Raw genomic sequence first — 16,175 nt, 5'->3', positions numbered from 1 at the left:
ACATTAAGAGAGAGAATTCCACAGTGGTGCACACCTGTAATCCCAGGAGTCAGGAGGCTAAAGCAGGAGGATCACAAGTTCAAGGCCAGCTGGCAACTTAGGGAGACCCTCTTTCAAAATAAAAAATATAAAAGGACTGGGGATGTAGCTCAGTGGCAGCAAACCAAAGCCCTGAGTTATATCTCAGCACCACAAAAAGTACTAATAATTTCAGTCCAATGTAGAGTTCAGAATTGTGCTGCACCAGTATGGAGGGGTCAGAAGTCATGTGTGACTCAATGCTAGAAAATGCTTTTCATTCCTAGCTGGCTGGTGGCCAGCAGGTGGCTCTGGGGTACAACATCATTTGATCTTCCCTCAGCATCCGTTAATGCAGGATGTTCGATGTCCCTGCACCTCATTCACACCGAGCTCAGGTCAGAGCCGTGCTTAGTGGCCATCCCCACTCAGAATTCTTCCTGCTGGGAGAGTCACAGCTCTGCCCGGAAACAGGCCAGAGTCTATTACATAACTACAGAGAGACCAACAGAGCCTGAACTACCGCAGCACAGTGAAATCCTCAAGTGGGAGACAGACCCGTAGGACCCGCTGACTCACTCTCTGGTTTCCAGGTTCACACTGACAGACACCAAGTTACTGAGACACACACGGGAAGAAGCAGCCTACTGTCAGACAGGCAAAGGAGGAAAACCGTGACACCCAGGTGTGTGCTGCTCAAGAAGGACAGGTTTTTACTGCCTGTGGCAGAACAATGCACAGGGTGATACACAACATGTCTTTTAAAGGCCAACCTCCCGGAGATCTGCATGCCACCAACTGTCCCACTGCAGGGACTCATCCTAAGGAACCAAGGACCATGCTACAAAAGTCTATGACAATGACATCTAAAATCCAGGGAGGGGACAGAAGAGGAAGAAGAAGAAAAACACCCAGCAATGGGCTTGTAAAGTACAGGGTAGCCATGTAATGGCATATTAAAAAGCTACCAAAATAATATGAATAAAAGTTCATTCACAGAGAAGCCATGATTGATGGCTTGGGGGCAACAGTGGTAAGAATACCCGCCTGAGGGGAGCCCAGGCTGCTGGTCTGCACAGCCATGGAAGGCACGCGAACAGTCACGCCCCACAACACCATGGTCTCAGGTAGGACCAAGCTCTGCAATGATGATGTCTTGTCACCCAAGGAAGACAAAGCACACCCCAAGAAGCCCCTTCCAGAACCAATAACTGCCTGCTGGGCACTGGCCTGGCACCCTGTCTGGCTTCTGCCACATTACCTCCTTCCCATTTTATCTGAATTTCTACCTAATTGCCTCTAAGAGATGGATGGAAACATATTAGCCTTACAAGGTCTCCATGAACACAAGGGAGATCTGCCACCTAAGGTCAACACAGTTAGCTCAGGACACAGGGCAGAGGCCAGAGATGGAGGAAGCCATCTCAATCACCAAGGCCGGTGCCACCCTCCACCTTTGTCCCAGGATCTGGGAGTGAACAAAGGGCAGGACCTCTCAGTCCCAGAACAGAAGGCTTAGCATGTAGGGTCTCAGTTCATCTCCTGAGTGCCTGAGGTCCCAAGTCACCCCTGTGGGGAACTGTCCACCCCCATCACAGTGGCAGCCTCAATACCTGCTGGTTACCCACATCCCTCTTCTCAGCCATCCAAAAGCATGGTTCTAGGCACAACTATCAAGCCAAGAAGAAGAGGTGCTTGCCAACCCCATTCAAAATTAACACCTGGGCTAAGGGGCTGTATTAGCTTTTTCGCGGCTGTGACTAAATGACCCAACCAGCACAACTTTAGAGGAGGAAAGGTTTATTTGAGGTTTCAGAGGTGGCTCCATCTTTGGGGCTCCAGGTGAGGCAGAGGGAAGCAGCTCACATCATCAAGAAGCAGAGAGAAAGAGAAACTCCACTCTCCAGATACAAAATATATACCCCAAAGCCACACCCCAATTCTAATCTCCTCCAGTCACACCTTACCACTTCAATTAATCCCATCAGGGATTAATTCACTGATTGGGTTAAGACTCTTACCCAAACATTTCTCCTCTGAACCTTCCTGCATTGTCTCACATGTGAGCTTTTGGGGGACACCTCACAACCAAACCATAACAGGAGCCATATCACATGTCCCACGTGAAGCCAGAGTATGAAAGAACAGCATACAGAAACCAGAAATAAATCGATCCTCAAAAAACATTCCAAACAGGCAGGGACAGCTCTGGGGCCTCATCTCCCCTCCCTGAGACACTGCTACAAAGGCAACACGGCACTCACGCTATGAAGCACCGGGCACTTCTACAGGGTGCCCTGAGACTCACCTCTCCTCCCAGGGCAGCTGCATTAACTCTCAGAAGAACTTAGGAGCCCTGCAGACCACCTGCCCGTGGCACAAGCAGCTTCCTGAGACACAGACGCCATCCCAAACTGATCCAAAAGAAAATCCACATCACACCCACAAACAGATGTGGTGTTGTGCTACATGCAGATGGGGTTCCCCCTTCCTCATGGATCTCTGGGTAGCTACGGTCTTGTGGCTACTGGTAAAAGTAGAAAGTGCTCCATGGCTGAAAGGAGGATGCCGGCAAGTGCCCTTCCCCTTAGTAGTCCATTCTGTTTCATGGAGTGTAATGAAGAGGATGGAACAGCAAAGTGTTAAAGCTTTAATTCCAAATCACTTCTCATGCCCGTTTCATCTGACAGTGGCTTTGAAAGCAAAAGGCAATCTTTATCATTTGAGCTTTTTAAAGTAAATTGATGTGATTATGTCCAACATAACCAAATGCCTCTAAAAGCCAATTTTCAAAGTGACATCAGTCCCCAAAATAAGAAACCCTTCCTTCTGGCTACTAATAAATTATTAAAACACATCTGCAAAGAATGACAAGACTGATGTTTGATAATCAATGGTGAACAGGCTGGCTCCAGGCTCTCCCCACAGATTCGCCTGCCAGGCATGGCAGTCCATCGGGACACCTAGGCTTCTCACCGTGGTCACTGCAACTTCTCCCTGTGGCTCTGTTCAAGGCGGGAGACCGGTCACATATGGAGCTACACCTGCCTGATGTAAGCACGAACCAGACAGCCCACGACCCATGGAGGCAACCCCATCTTCTCTATCACTGACTGGTCTGGGGTAGGCATGCAGCCCAGTTATGGCCAGTGAGAAGAATCTTCTGGACAGCAGTCCTAGAAAGGTTTCCTTGTTCCAGGGAGACCCAAGAAAGAGGCCTCACTTTTCTGGACATGACACCCAAATCTGGAGAGGAAGCTCGAAGCCAAAAGAGAAACCAGCCTGAGCGGCCAGCCAGCAAACAAACAGACCATAAAAAGCAGCGCAGAACATATTCTGGCCTTCGTCTCAGTTCCTGGCAAAGTTCTAAAACTCTTGGGATCTCCTGGGTGATGGGAGTCTTCTCTTGGTAAGGAGCTGGGTTTATGCTAATGAGGTGACAAGGACAGGTTCCTGCATACCTAGAATGGGGTTGGTCACAGAAAGACCAGCGAACAGAGCTGAGAACTCTGAGAACTCTAGGCCCCATTCACCAGCCTGGGGAGGGGGACTGAAGACTGGGTTGAGGAAAGAAGGTACTCAAAGGGGGTGCGGTTGGTAAAGGCAGGGAAGCTCAGCCCTGACCTATGCACCTCCTGTCTGGCTTTCCTGAGTCGGATCAGGAATAGTAAATGAGGCACTTTCCTGAGCTCTAGCAAGCCACTAGAATAAGGTCTACTCCATGTATGTACAATTTGTCAAAATACATTCTGCTGTCATGTATATCTAAAAAGAACAAAGAAAAAAACTGAGGAGGGGCCAGGGGCCCCTGAACACAGTAGATAACCTGGGGACTGGATAAGAGGACTGGCCTCTGTATAAACCTGCAAACTCCAGGTCGTATTGGAACTGAACTGAATCATAGGACCCTGAGGTAGTGTCAGAGCTGGAGAGTAGAAAAGAACACACATTTGGTATCAGAAGGAAAGACCTAACACCAGGCCCTGGGTGAAGTCCTGGAGCCACCCACCTCTGGGCTTCCTGTTGGGCCAGGAAAGAACGTTTTCACAGCTCAAGCCAGTTGGCTGAGAATTTTGTCACTTACAAACAAAGGCCTCAGATGATTGGCAAACTCTCTGTAGATGTTCTAGAGAACACAAGTCCACATACATTTGCACCCCAGGGGCCAGGTTTCTACACCATGACAAGGACATTCGGAGCCCACAAACTGCTAGAAAGATGAGAATGGTCCTGAGCCAAGCAGGGATCCCCAAGTCAAAGATGAGCCACCAGGGAACCAGAGGTGCCTACTGTCAGAACTGTCACAGTATCCCACACTGAGTCACACCACCACACAGTGGAAACTTGGAGCCTCAAACCCCCACCATCTCAGGCCAAGGCAGACCCCACAGTAAACCACAGTCACTCCCAAATGCCACATTGCACGTGTGGTTTGAGGTTATTCCCCAGGGCTTTTCAGTGCAGCAGTGTTAGTGGCAGAGTCTAGCAGAAGGTCCTCGGGTCACACATACACTGTCCTCAGAAGGGACTGAGGTAGTTGTCAAGACCCCTGGCAAGTTCTCATGAGGGTCGTCATAGAAGGAGCACACTCCAGTGCTCTTCCTGGCTTCCTGTGTGGCAATGTATTCTCCCTCACACACACACACACCCCTACCACCCATGAGGTGCTCACCACAGCCAAGACAAGGTCACACCAGGTCTTTTGATTTCCAAAACTGTAAGCACACCTCTTTCTTTAAAAAGTACCCACCCTCAGGTAAGTTGCTACAGCAATGAAAATGAACTACTATACTGAGTGAGACAGGAGAACACCCATCAGCCTAATCCCAAGTGCCCAGAGCACATGCATCCCCACAGACACCTGGTCTACCTGCTGGCAATGGCATTGTTCTTCTCCTTCAGGGCAAGCTCTCGCTGTTGCAGCTCAACAACAAATCTGGAGAGGTCCTCTGGAGTCCTGAAGGATAAAAAAGACATACTCAGTTCCACCTGTTCCCAGAAGTGGGCCTAATTCCACATCTGGTATAGCGGTCCAAAACCACGCCAACCACTGGCAATTCAGAGACCAGGACAAGTTCATCATGTGGCCCATATGCAGACAGCATTCACCACAACAAGTCCAGTCAAAGCCCCCAACACAGCCACACAACAGTAGCAGGCTATCTTCATAAGCCTTAACTTTATTCCACCTATAAAAACAGGGTGACACATAATGGTGTCACCATGCCAAGGATGTTCACAAAGCGCCACTCAGTGCCTGGCATGGAACTGATGCACAGCAGGATTTAACGCCTGTCTTTGCTTTTCCTCCAAAACAGCTGCACATACACAGAGTTGAGTTGTAACAGCACAGCCCCACACCCATGCTGCTGCGAAATTCTCAGAACTATTCCAGACTGACTGTCCCAGTCAGTGCACAGCAGCCCTGTTCTTCACGTTTCCATATTTCAATGAAGAAAGGGAGAACTAAAGAGGCCATCAGGCCATGCACAGTCCACTCAGCCCAGGAGCTCAGCTGCACTCAACATGGGCCACATCTTCTGACTAGTCCCATAGCAGAACACAGACCAGAATTTCATGGGAGATTTATAAGTAGCATGAACATTTCCAGACACACATGTGGGGCGCTCAGCAAGCACTCCCAACATGGCATGATCAGGCGGCAAGCAAGCCAGAGGCAGGGGACACATCCTGCTTTCCTCTCCGCCTATCACAGCAAGCAGAGCAGGGCTATGGGGCCATGTGGTGTAAGCCAACCCATCACCCTGTCCCCACCAGGAATGCTTCACTAAGTGCGTGAGAAAAGCTCCTGCAGGAGCCACGGAGGCCATGACTCTGGCTACAGCAAGGCAGCCATCTGCAAGGTAGAAAGGGCCCTCACCAAGGCAGCACACCAGCCTCCAGAACAACAAGGAATAAACTCCTACTCCAAAGCCCCATGTGTGAATTTGTCACAGCAGCCCAACAACATTGAGAGGCTGCTCTGGCAGAAGGGCCACACAAGTGGGCCAGTAACAGACACTCGGGAAATGGCTGAGGCCCAGTATAACTCCAACTAGGTATTCAACCCACAAGCACAACTTCATATTTCTAAGTACACAGAAAATAAGTACAATGTATGAACTTATAATCATGGAGAGAGCTTCACCTCAAATTTACCTGGAGGTCACCTCCACGTCAAGCAGGGCTTAGTGCTGGAGATGGAGGTGTCTTTAACTTCACATGCCTCTGTAGACTTCTTACAGTGAAAATTCATGTACTATATGTATGAGTATAAACAAAAATGAAGGAAAGGGCCAGGTTTGTGGCTAGAGGTAGAGCACTCACCTGGCATGCATGAGGCCCTGGGATCACTCCTCAGCACCACATAAAAGTAAAATAAAGGTATTGTGGTGTCCACCTACAACTAAAATATTAAAAAAAAAAAAAAAAAAAAGGATAAGCCACAAAAGCCACAGTAAGCAGTAAGCTCATGAGGTGGTGAGAAAAGAGGTCAGAAGCACCCAGCCTGGGGAGCCTGGACGAGACAGGGTGCCAACCACACACTGTTCAGCCCAGCACAAGCCCAGACAGGGATGCAGGGCAAAGGGCATTCAGAAAAGGAGGGAGACAAACCACGAGAAGCCCTGGGATTCAGGAACAGGCTCAGTGCTGCGGGAAGAGAGCACAGAGCTCGGTCTCCTGCCACCTGTCCTGGCTCCACATAAGGAGGCGAGCCGTGAGAGCTGCTGCGGATCATGGAGGATTTCTGCACAGTCACAGCCGTCGGTGCATCTCAAACCGAAGACCAGAAGCCCACACACCTCCAACTGGCAGGAAGAGTGTTTATTTTCCGGAAGCCTCCTGACCTGTGTGTAGTTAAAGCTACTCAGAGATGCTTACCCAGGGCGCTCCGGGGATTAGCTAAGTGCTTGGAACTAGAAGAAGTCATGCCAAGTGCCATTATGGCCTAAAAATAACACCGACAGTCCATTCTGAAACTCGTGCTTCACAACTACAAAGTGGGAGGCATTTGGGGCCTCGGGAGCCTCCGACACAGAGATGACAGGAAAGTGACAGTTCCAACTGCAGCCCAGGCTGTGACACCTGCTGCGGAAAACTCTGGCTTCAGCTGCGAAGCCTTTCACATCCTAACGGGGGCTTTCAGGGAAAAAGTCTTTTTGTTCCATCTGCAGCTGAATTTTGACGCAAACTCAGCTGTGTGCAGAATAGACGAGGGCCGGGGGATCGTGCCCACTGATCTACCCCTGAGGCAAAGGCAGTTGCAGCCGCAGCTATTTTGGGGTCCTACAGCAGATGCCACAGCACTTACAGAAGCCTAAGTGCCAGTTTCACCAAGTCTGAAAGACACCAGATCCAGAGGATACTGGAGTCTAAAGTGGATCAAACAGTAACAGCCACAAAACCAAATGAGAAACCTTGAGCTTTCTCCCAAGGTGTTGTTATTATTACATTTTCCCCCCCAAAGAATAGGAACCCAAGGGCATAACCACCATACTGCTGGGGCTGGACTTCAGCCAGGGCCAAACCCGAAGGGAGGGAGCCCAACACAAGCAAGATGGGCTTTTTGTTTTTGCAGAGTATGCCTAAACAGGAATGGAAAATATTAGACGGCAAATACTTATGCTAAAAACCAAAGGAATGGCAAGTGCTGAGGGCTGCAAACCTGTGAGGGAGGTTGGGGCTTTTTTCAATAATATAACACAACTGCTTGGGAAAAGGGACGCAGGTCACCCTGGACTGACATTGATGTGGCTGGGTATGAGGTGCCCAGGACAGAGGAGAGGCAGCGACTGCTCTCCTGGAGAGGAGGATCTAAATAACTCCAAGCAGTGCAGCCACTTCACCCTGGGCCAGCTCTGGCAAGGCCCACAGCCCTAAGGCCACCGAGTAGGAGTTCACAATCTGGTCCTGAAGTAACAGCCACCCAGGCTTCAGGAGACTCACAGAGGGCATTAGCCCACCTCACCATCTGAGTGCAGAGTTGCACTGTAACATCCGGGCCTTGGTAAACAATGTCACTGACAAATCTTCCACAGCATCCTTTCCCTCCAGCACAGAGACACTCCTGCCCTATGGACAGTCCAGGGTTGGCTGCTGTCTCAGGCACAGTGGCCTGCCATGCCTCCCTCCAGGCCCATTCACAGACCAGAGGCCCCAGGAACAAAGGCCGGGAAGCCCTTCACCCCATGGCAACGCTCCCCCATAGTCCAAAGCACTTTCAGGTGGAAACAAAGTCACATCAATTAACTAAGAAGGAGAGAACAAGGAGGCTGGTGCTTCTCAGATTTGCTGCCAACAGCATAGTCACACTTGGTCTCAGGTCCCTCGTGTCCCTTTTCCAGAACACTTTCCCCTACATACCCACATACCTGGCTCCTTCATCCACCTCCAGGTCATGGGACGCCAAGTCTCCAGCTGGGCCTCCCGACCATCCCATCTGAAACTGTGGATCCCACTGCCCACACTTCTCCCTGCATCCCTCCCCTGCCAGCCCACCACCCTCAGATACTCGCTCCACCTGTCAGGTTATCGTCTTTCTCCCTCAATTACATTGAAAGCTCCCTAAAGGAAGGGGCATTTTACATTTTGCTCTGTTTTTTTCTCTGGTACAATTATAGGCTTCCAGAAATGTATGTGAAATGAAGGAAAAACCATGACCCCTTTCCAGAGCAATACCATGCAGCTGAGCTCTGAAAAATCTGAACTCAGATCGCTGGACTCCAAGTCCAGGGTTACTGATTAAATAAACTTCAGCCACCCATACAATGGCATCTGTGTAAAATCAAAAGGAAACAAAATCTTTCTAAAATATTAAAATGAAAGCTCTCCAAAAACGCACTGCTAAATAAAAACACGAAAAACAATGTAAGTGTTCTATGCTGCCATTTGTATAAAAGAAAAAATATGCATGATTGTATGGCTTATACAAGCATTAAAAATGCCTCAAGGATGAAGAAGAAATAACACTAGCTTCCAGAGGAAGAGGACAAGAACTGGCTGAGAGATTTACCTCTGGACACCTTTAAAATGTGTAAAATATTTTGTGCCAAGGAAACATAAAAGCTATTCAATAAATAATTTCTCAGAGCTCAGCACTGTAACCTTGTACTGTAGAATCTGATACTATATGAAAATTTTGTAAAAAGAAAACAAATTATTCCCACAGCAAATTAATGGATACAAATCTATAACTGTTTACAACAAAACAATCATATCATTTCTAAAAGATGTTCAGCTATGTGTGGATAATACCACTAATAATTTGCATTATAAATGGGGCAATGATGTAATGGTGAAAGACCTCCTACCTAAAACAATCAAGACTGGCAACTGATCCCAAAAGGTGTTTAAGGGGAATCGAATGATATATATGTATTTCAAACATCTTAACTTAAAACATAAAACCACAATTATTCCCTAAGCTGCAAATGTCTTCTTCAAATACAGGTTCACTACAGCTTTTCTTATATTTTTGCACAAACCACACCCACAACACCAAACTCATGACTTTCAGGTTTCTTTGTAGTGGACACCTACGGTCTTCCTTGAGTTTACATCTTTTCCTCTTAATCTTTCATAGTCTGATTCAACAGCAATTTTTCAAGAATTAAACTTTCCAAAGGACTCAACTTTATATTCAAAAAAATACTACTTCCTTTACTCATTCACTTTCCATCAGCCTCCCCAGATCTAAAGTGATGACAACAGCAATGGCCACCCCCAAACTGGCCAGTGGGGTTGTGGGCGGGGGCCACACTGCAAGGCACTGCTCTTGCCCCTAGCTTGAGAGTGGGCACATAGATGACCACCTGAAGCCTTTAAAGACATGCTTTTCCACATGGAATACACTTCAACCTTTTAAAAAATTAAGAATGGCTCCCCTGTATGAGAGTCACAGTGCTACAGGATCAATCAGAACTTTCCAGAGTTGAGACCAGAGTGTACTGGTCAGGCCCATGTGTCAGGCAAGGGCATGGACCTCCCAGAGCTGCTGCCCAGGCACATCCGCCCCATACTGCAATATCCATACAGAGAACAACACATGCACAAGCTGCACTCATTTTCAAAAAGTAGACTCCACAAACCTCAAAAGCATTTAAAAAAAAAAAAAAGAGCTGCAGAGCTAATATCTTAGATTTGGAAATCAGGCCAGTGCTCAAATTTTGACTCCACTGGTTATCAACTACATGGCCTCCGATCAATCAGCAGACCTCTCCAAGTCTTAACCCCTCCTTGGGAAAATGGAAGTCAAGAGACAGAGCCAGGTTCAGCAGCAAGACTGTGCCTTGGAGTCAGTCAGGCCCGAGTTCAGATCCCAGCCCAGCCTCAGGTTCCTAGTCTGTGAACTAGGATTCCACCTCCCAACCTGCCCACCACATTAGGGACATCCAAGCCCCAGGGAGCCTTTGTAATGATTCCTGTGTCTCTAGAAAAGTGTCCAACATCAACCCCACAAACCTCTACCAGTTGCTTGGGAATTGACGGATTACAGGCCTATCGATTCTAGTAATACAAAAAGGAGAGGGTAAATCTGTTAAATGGCAGTACCAGAGACTAAAACCACACAGAGAAGCAGGAAGGACAGTGGACTGTAGGCAAGATGCAAAACCCCTGCAGTGAGGGAAACAAACAAAGCAAAAATCAACTCTTGGGATATAATGGGAAGGGCAATGCTGGTTCACGAGCAGCACCCGTGGACAGACTTGGGCATCCTGCATCTGAGACGATCTCACTCAAATCCAGCAAGCACTGCCATTTGGTGGTCTAGTCCCAAGCCCCGCAGAACCCTCTGGCACAACACACAGCGGCAGCCCAGCCCTGGAGACTTCCTACCTATTGGGGCAGGCAGGCAGTCACTGTGACGAACCTAACGTGCACTACATTTCTGAGACCAGCACAGCAAGGAAGCACAGCCGGGTGGGATGATAGGTGACAGGAGTGAAGAGTGCACTCCTCACAGGAGGTCAGGAACCATGTCTGAAAAGGTGACACCTACCACACAGTGAGAGGACACAGAAGTGAGCAGTGCAAGCTTAGGGGAAAGAATTTATAGAAGCGCCAGGTCAAGTGAAATTGAGTTGTAGTTGCAAGGTGACAGAGAATTCCACACAAAGAACTTCCTGGAGAGAGAACATGTGTTGTCTCAAGAGGACCTTCCAGCACTCCACAAGATTCACAGAGCCACGCCCACACCTGTGTGGCTCTCAGTATGCAAATGCACAGCGCCCACACTGGCAGGCTCAGGGAATGCTAGACGCAGGTCTGAGCCCAGTCACCTGCTGGTTGAGAAACCAACAACCCAGATGGCTCAGGAAAGACACTGCCTGGAAAAGTCAGGAGAGCCCTGCCACCGTTGTGTCCGCCTCCTTCCTTCTCCATCACCTGGATGCCGCCTCTGTGGAGCTGGAAGAACCAGACCATGAGCAGCAGGCGGCAACACAGGGTCGGCACATGACCTTGGGAAGAGCAAATTCTGCACCACGTGATTCTGCAATGAACCCACGCCACTAGCCTTGGCACAAAATCACAAACGTGTGGATTTCAGCTCTGCAGGATGGAACAGGATGGAGATAAGAGCTCTGTGAGGTGGCAAATTCCCAACCCTGAGGAGCCTCTGCAGTCGAGGGCTGGCTGCTGGAGGCGGGACAAGACAGAGTGTCTCTGGGGACCACAGGGAGGCGCACAGCGACAGGGCCAAGAAGGAAGGGGGATCCTGCTGTTCTGCCTTGACTCAGCTGTGGTTTCGCAGCTCTTCTGCCAGGGACTGGCCTCCCACCCCCTGTGTCGTGAGGTCCAGATCTCATCAGCCGTCCAAAGCCAGCAATGCGGCTTAACTGCTTCAGGCAAACGAGCCTCGTGGGTCCCCAGACACATGTAAATAAAATGAAGAAATTTCAAATTTACAGTTGCTGCCTTCGAATTCTTTCTCCCGGCTCAGGAAGGATTAAAAGGACTTCAAAGCAGCCTGGGTCCCAATTAAGCCAGTGTGACCACCGCAGGGATGCTGGAACACTCCTCTGATTAACAAGAGGCGCGCTTTGAACTGTTCGTGCTAAAAAAAGCTCTTAGAACCTCTCAAACAAATGCTGTAATTTCTCTCCCACTTCCCTCACTCTTTGGAAAAGTTGATCCCTGAATGCTTTAAACATTCAGAAAGCAGCTAGATAACAGCCCCAAACACAATTTCAGCAAGGACCTCAGAACAGGAGCAGGGACAGAGGCCTTGGGCAACTGCACACAACAAGCTGGGCTCCCAGAACAGCACTGGTGGCCGGAGGCTACACAGTGCCATCGCACTGCTCTGAGGCCAGCTGGGCTGGGAGAAAGGTCTGAGCAAAATACCGAATTCTCACTTCACCTCAGCCTGGGTAACCCCAGTGACACAGATCTCACAGAGGATCCCCAGGGAAGAACACCCTAAGGGCAAGCATAACCTGCCCTGGAGAACATCCCTGACACCCAACCAAATAGTGCCTCACGAAGCACCTGTACAGAAATGGCCAGAGCTGCTGGAGATTGGGGTCAGCAGAACAGGCTGAACCCACCAGGGGCAAGCACAGTTCACCAGGATGAAGTACCTGGGAGAGCCACATGAGCCCAGAACAGGAGGCCACCCACTGTGGACAGCAGTATCCAAGGTACAAGGTGAGACAAGACGTCCCATACAGTGGTGACTCACTCTGGGCAACACACCTGTGGTTAGAGGTGGGCATGAGAGCTGGTCGGGGACACCAATCACACTGCGACTTCAGAGATCCCAACTCACCATTCCCAATGGTCCCACTCTCCACCATGCCTTTAACATTAAGCATTAGAAAAGGCCTCCTGTAATATATGCAGCCCACCTGTTCTACCTACGAGGATTTCTTTCAGGGAGAGGCAAGAAATTGTAGGGAGAACAGTGAGTTAAAAATCAAGTCAATCTGGCTGCTGGGGAAACAATCAAAGCAACGCACGCGAACAAAGGATGTTACCAGATACAGAAACTCAGAGAGAAGCCATCATTAGTGAGATGCTCTCTTTGAACTTGCTGAGTAATAAAGGGAGAGAACAAGTCTCAGAACTATGGAAAAGCAAAAGCCACATACAGGCAGACCTGAACTGTGGTTGCAAGTTGGCCCTGAGCTTGCTGTTTGGCCCTGGGCTACTTACTTAACCTTTCTGAACTTTGGTTTACGCATCTTTAAGTAAGAGTAATGAACTAGGATGCCACATCCTGATTTGTGATTCTCTCCAAAAACAAAAGCTGCCTATGAGTCTGTTCCCTCTGATTATGTGAATGATATGAGAGAACAAGACTCCAGGCAGAGGGTGTAGCGAGGGCAAAGTCTCAAGGCAGAGCCACATAAGGGGGACTCTGGGAAGGTTGAGACAGCAGGCTGGGGCAGGAAGAGGCAGAGGGCACAGGGTGCATGGTGGGGCGGGACTATAGTGAAAATTCCAGACTTGATTCTAAATGGACTGATGGCTTAGGCAGGAAGACTGCTGAGCTCTGTGGCCATATGTGCACTCAAGTTCACCCAAGTGCTGCTTGTAACAGAGAGAAGAAAACGACCCAAACACCCAGCGAGGGGAAGGAGGCCAGGCGCAGGCAGCTGGGCTGAGTCGAGGACTTCCTGCAAGACGGGGGCCAACCAAAAGCTCTGTGTGGAGCTGCATGCGTGATGCTTCTCCTCAAGGCCCCTCTGTGTGGAGTGCGGAGGGGGCTGCCAGTCCCAGAAGGGAGACAGGAATCATGAGGTGGCCTCTGCACTGGAAGGGCTTGTGAATGGTGTGACAGCAGTAGGAGTGGGCCAAGAGCAGTGACCTGAGAGAAGCTGAGAGGACAGAATCAACCAGGTGACAGGAAGACGGAGGAGGGGATCAGGGACAAGACTAGGGAGCTGTCTGGGCACAAGCACCGGAGCCAAGCCCAGTGTAGACCGCAGGAGAACGTGCCCATGGCCACAGCAGGCAGAGGCACAGGCGTGCGATAGCAGAACAGCTTCCTTTTCTCAGCGTTTCCAAGATCACTGTTGGAAGACAGATAATTTGCCAAGACAGGCAGAACTCAATGGTGCCTCCATGGGGCCTGTGTTGCTCGCTGCTGCGCTTTCCAGGGGGAAGAGAATAAGGAGAAGACTCTAAGAATCCCAACACTCACTTGAAAAGAAACAGCAAGCAGGGCATTTGTTATTTGTTGAGCCTCCTGAGGCCAGAGCTACCTCTGTCCCCATTGTACAGACGAGGTTCGACAACCTGCCTGCGCTCACATGGCCAAGAGGAAGCACCAAGATCAAACCAGGTTCCTAACCAGAAAGCCAAAAGGCCAACCTGCCTTCCGGGATGCCGGAACTAAAGTGCAGACACATGCGTGTGCATACGCACATGCACGCACATGCACTCTGCCCCTGAGAGCACCCCCTGGTTATGGGGGGAAATGCTTCCATGTCCCCTTGCCACATGAACAAGGCAGAAAGGCACTGCGGCTGAAGTGAGCAGTCCCCAGGTTTGCATGGCCTAGGCTCCACTGCTGAGGCACTTCCAGGGGCTTCAGTGAGACAACAGTACCCGCCCTACCACACTGCGAAGAGCACATGCAACACACGGTGTGAGACCAGAGGAAAGGGAGCAACGCAGGTCCACTGCAGCCACTCGCCACACCGAGCCTGAGCGGAGTGAGCACAGCATTGACGCTCGCCCAGGTACATGCCCTTGGTACATCTGCAACCAAAACAGGCACTGCTTTCCTCAAATCCAAGAGAAACTGACAAATATAAGGCAGATGAAAGCAGAACGGATACTTTTCAGGAGGACATAGCTACTCAGCAGCTCCCTATCCCCCGTGGAAACTTGCAGGGGGCAGGGTCCAAGGTACCTCGAGGGTTTGAAACTCAACTACTAAATCCCAAAGCACATCCTTAGAGTTCTCAGTTACTGGTACGTTCACAAACACCACCAGCCACACAGAGCCTCAAGCAGGAAGAACAGGGGTGTTGTGGCTGCTTGACAAATGAGACAACCAAGTCTCTGGGTGGCACATCACTGGTGGCTGCTGCGCAGAGTACGACCTAAATGTGAAGGGTGCGCTCACCACACCACTGCCCTCCGAAGCAGGGAACCAACTCTTACCAAGGTCCTGCAAAACCATCCCAGCTTCATGGGATAGTGAGGGACCTGTAGGAGAGGCCATGGGGGCTCCAGAGGTCCTGATCTACTTCTCCCAGTGACATGGAGGCCTCAGGGTAACAACAAGATGGACCGCAACAGGGTATGACCATCACACTGCTTGGGCTCAGAGGGGGCTGCACAGGGAGAAGGGACTACTTGTGTGTCCTGGGCGAACAGATGTGTGAGGGTGTGGGCCCAGCTGCATGTGAACACAGAAGTCCCGCTTGTTCACCCTGAGGGTGAATCACAGTTAACTCTGTGGGCCTGGCTTCACATTTTTGTCTCCCCAACATCGGACATTCTGGAAAACAAATAACATAGGCCTTAAGAAGGCTCTGAAGGGCAGTATCCTGCAGACTTTCCAGCAATGCTGAGCCAGAATCATCTGCTTACTGCACTGTGCAGCTCAGGGCCAGGCGTTCCCCAGAAGCTCTTGGTCTCCTCAAGATACAAAAGCCAAAAAAGGCCACGTGAGGCACTCTGCATGACTCCATTTACTGAGCACCACTCAGCACCAGCACCAGGTACCCGGGCCTACAAGCACTATCTTGTTGGTTCACACAGCCTGGGATAGCTAGGTCATCCCCAACAAGGCAACTGCAAACCAAAGGTGCAGCTCCTCGACCCTGGTGGGCAGTGCACTCAGGACCTGGCTCCCACCCTGTCATGGTCAGCTGTTTCCTTAGGCTGCAAACTATCCTCACTGCATTCACTTGTTGAAGTCTGACAACAGCACAGTTCCACCAAGCTCAGGGCAGCAACAGGCACCTACAGGTGCTCACCACGCTGCCTTTCACCTTCACGGCCCTGTAGGGTGAGTTCAGCAGGACAGATACAGGCTGTGGCACCAGGCAACTCACAGGAACATGTGCTCCATGGTCTGTGCACACAGGAGACTCCAGGGACACAAGAGGCAGCACAGCACCCTAAATGCACAACTCTGGCTGCAACAGCAACCCCTGCTGGCACCCCAACACTGGTGGCAGACGCTCCCATCCTCCCAT

General features: G+C 50.1%; 1 protein-coding gene across 3 annotated transcripts in view; it reads right to left on the bottom strand.

Annotated features, from left to right (window-relative positions):
• Positions 1 to 16,175, bottom strand: part of Mad1l1 (mitotic arrest deficient 1 like 1) — a 343,584-nt gene that overhangs the window by 277,822 nt on the left and 49,587 nt on the right. For 2 of the 3 annotated variants that reach the window (XM_047533482.1, XM_047533483.1), the window contains exon 10: positions 4,889 to 4,975. The exons of the other annotated variant lie outside the window; for it this stretch is intronic. In XM_047533482.1, the coding sequence (XP_047389438.1) occupies positions 4,889 to 4,975 (87 nt within the window). The remainder of the gene's footprint in view (positions 1 to 4,888; positions 4,976 to 16,175) is intronic. 3 annotated transcript variants of the gene reach the window in all.

This window comes from Sciurus carolinensis, chromosome 18 (assembly GCF_902686445.1).
Source record: "Sciurus carolinensis chromosome 18, mSciCar1.2, whole genome shotgun sequence".
Lineage (NCBI taxonomy): Eukaryota > Metazoa > Chordata > Mammalia > Rodentia > Sciuridae > Sciurus > Sciurus carolinensis.
Note: the sequence above shows the minus strand (reverse complement) of the source record. Positions and strands in the feature narration are given on the sequence as shown.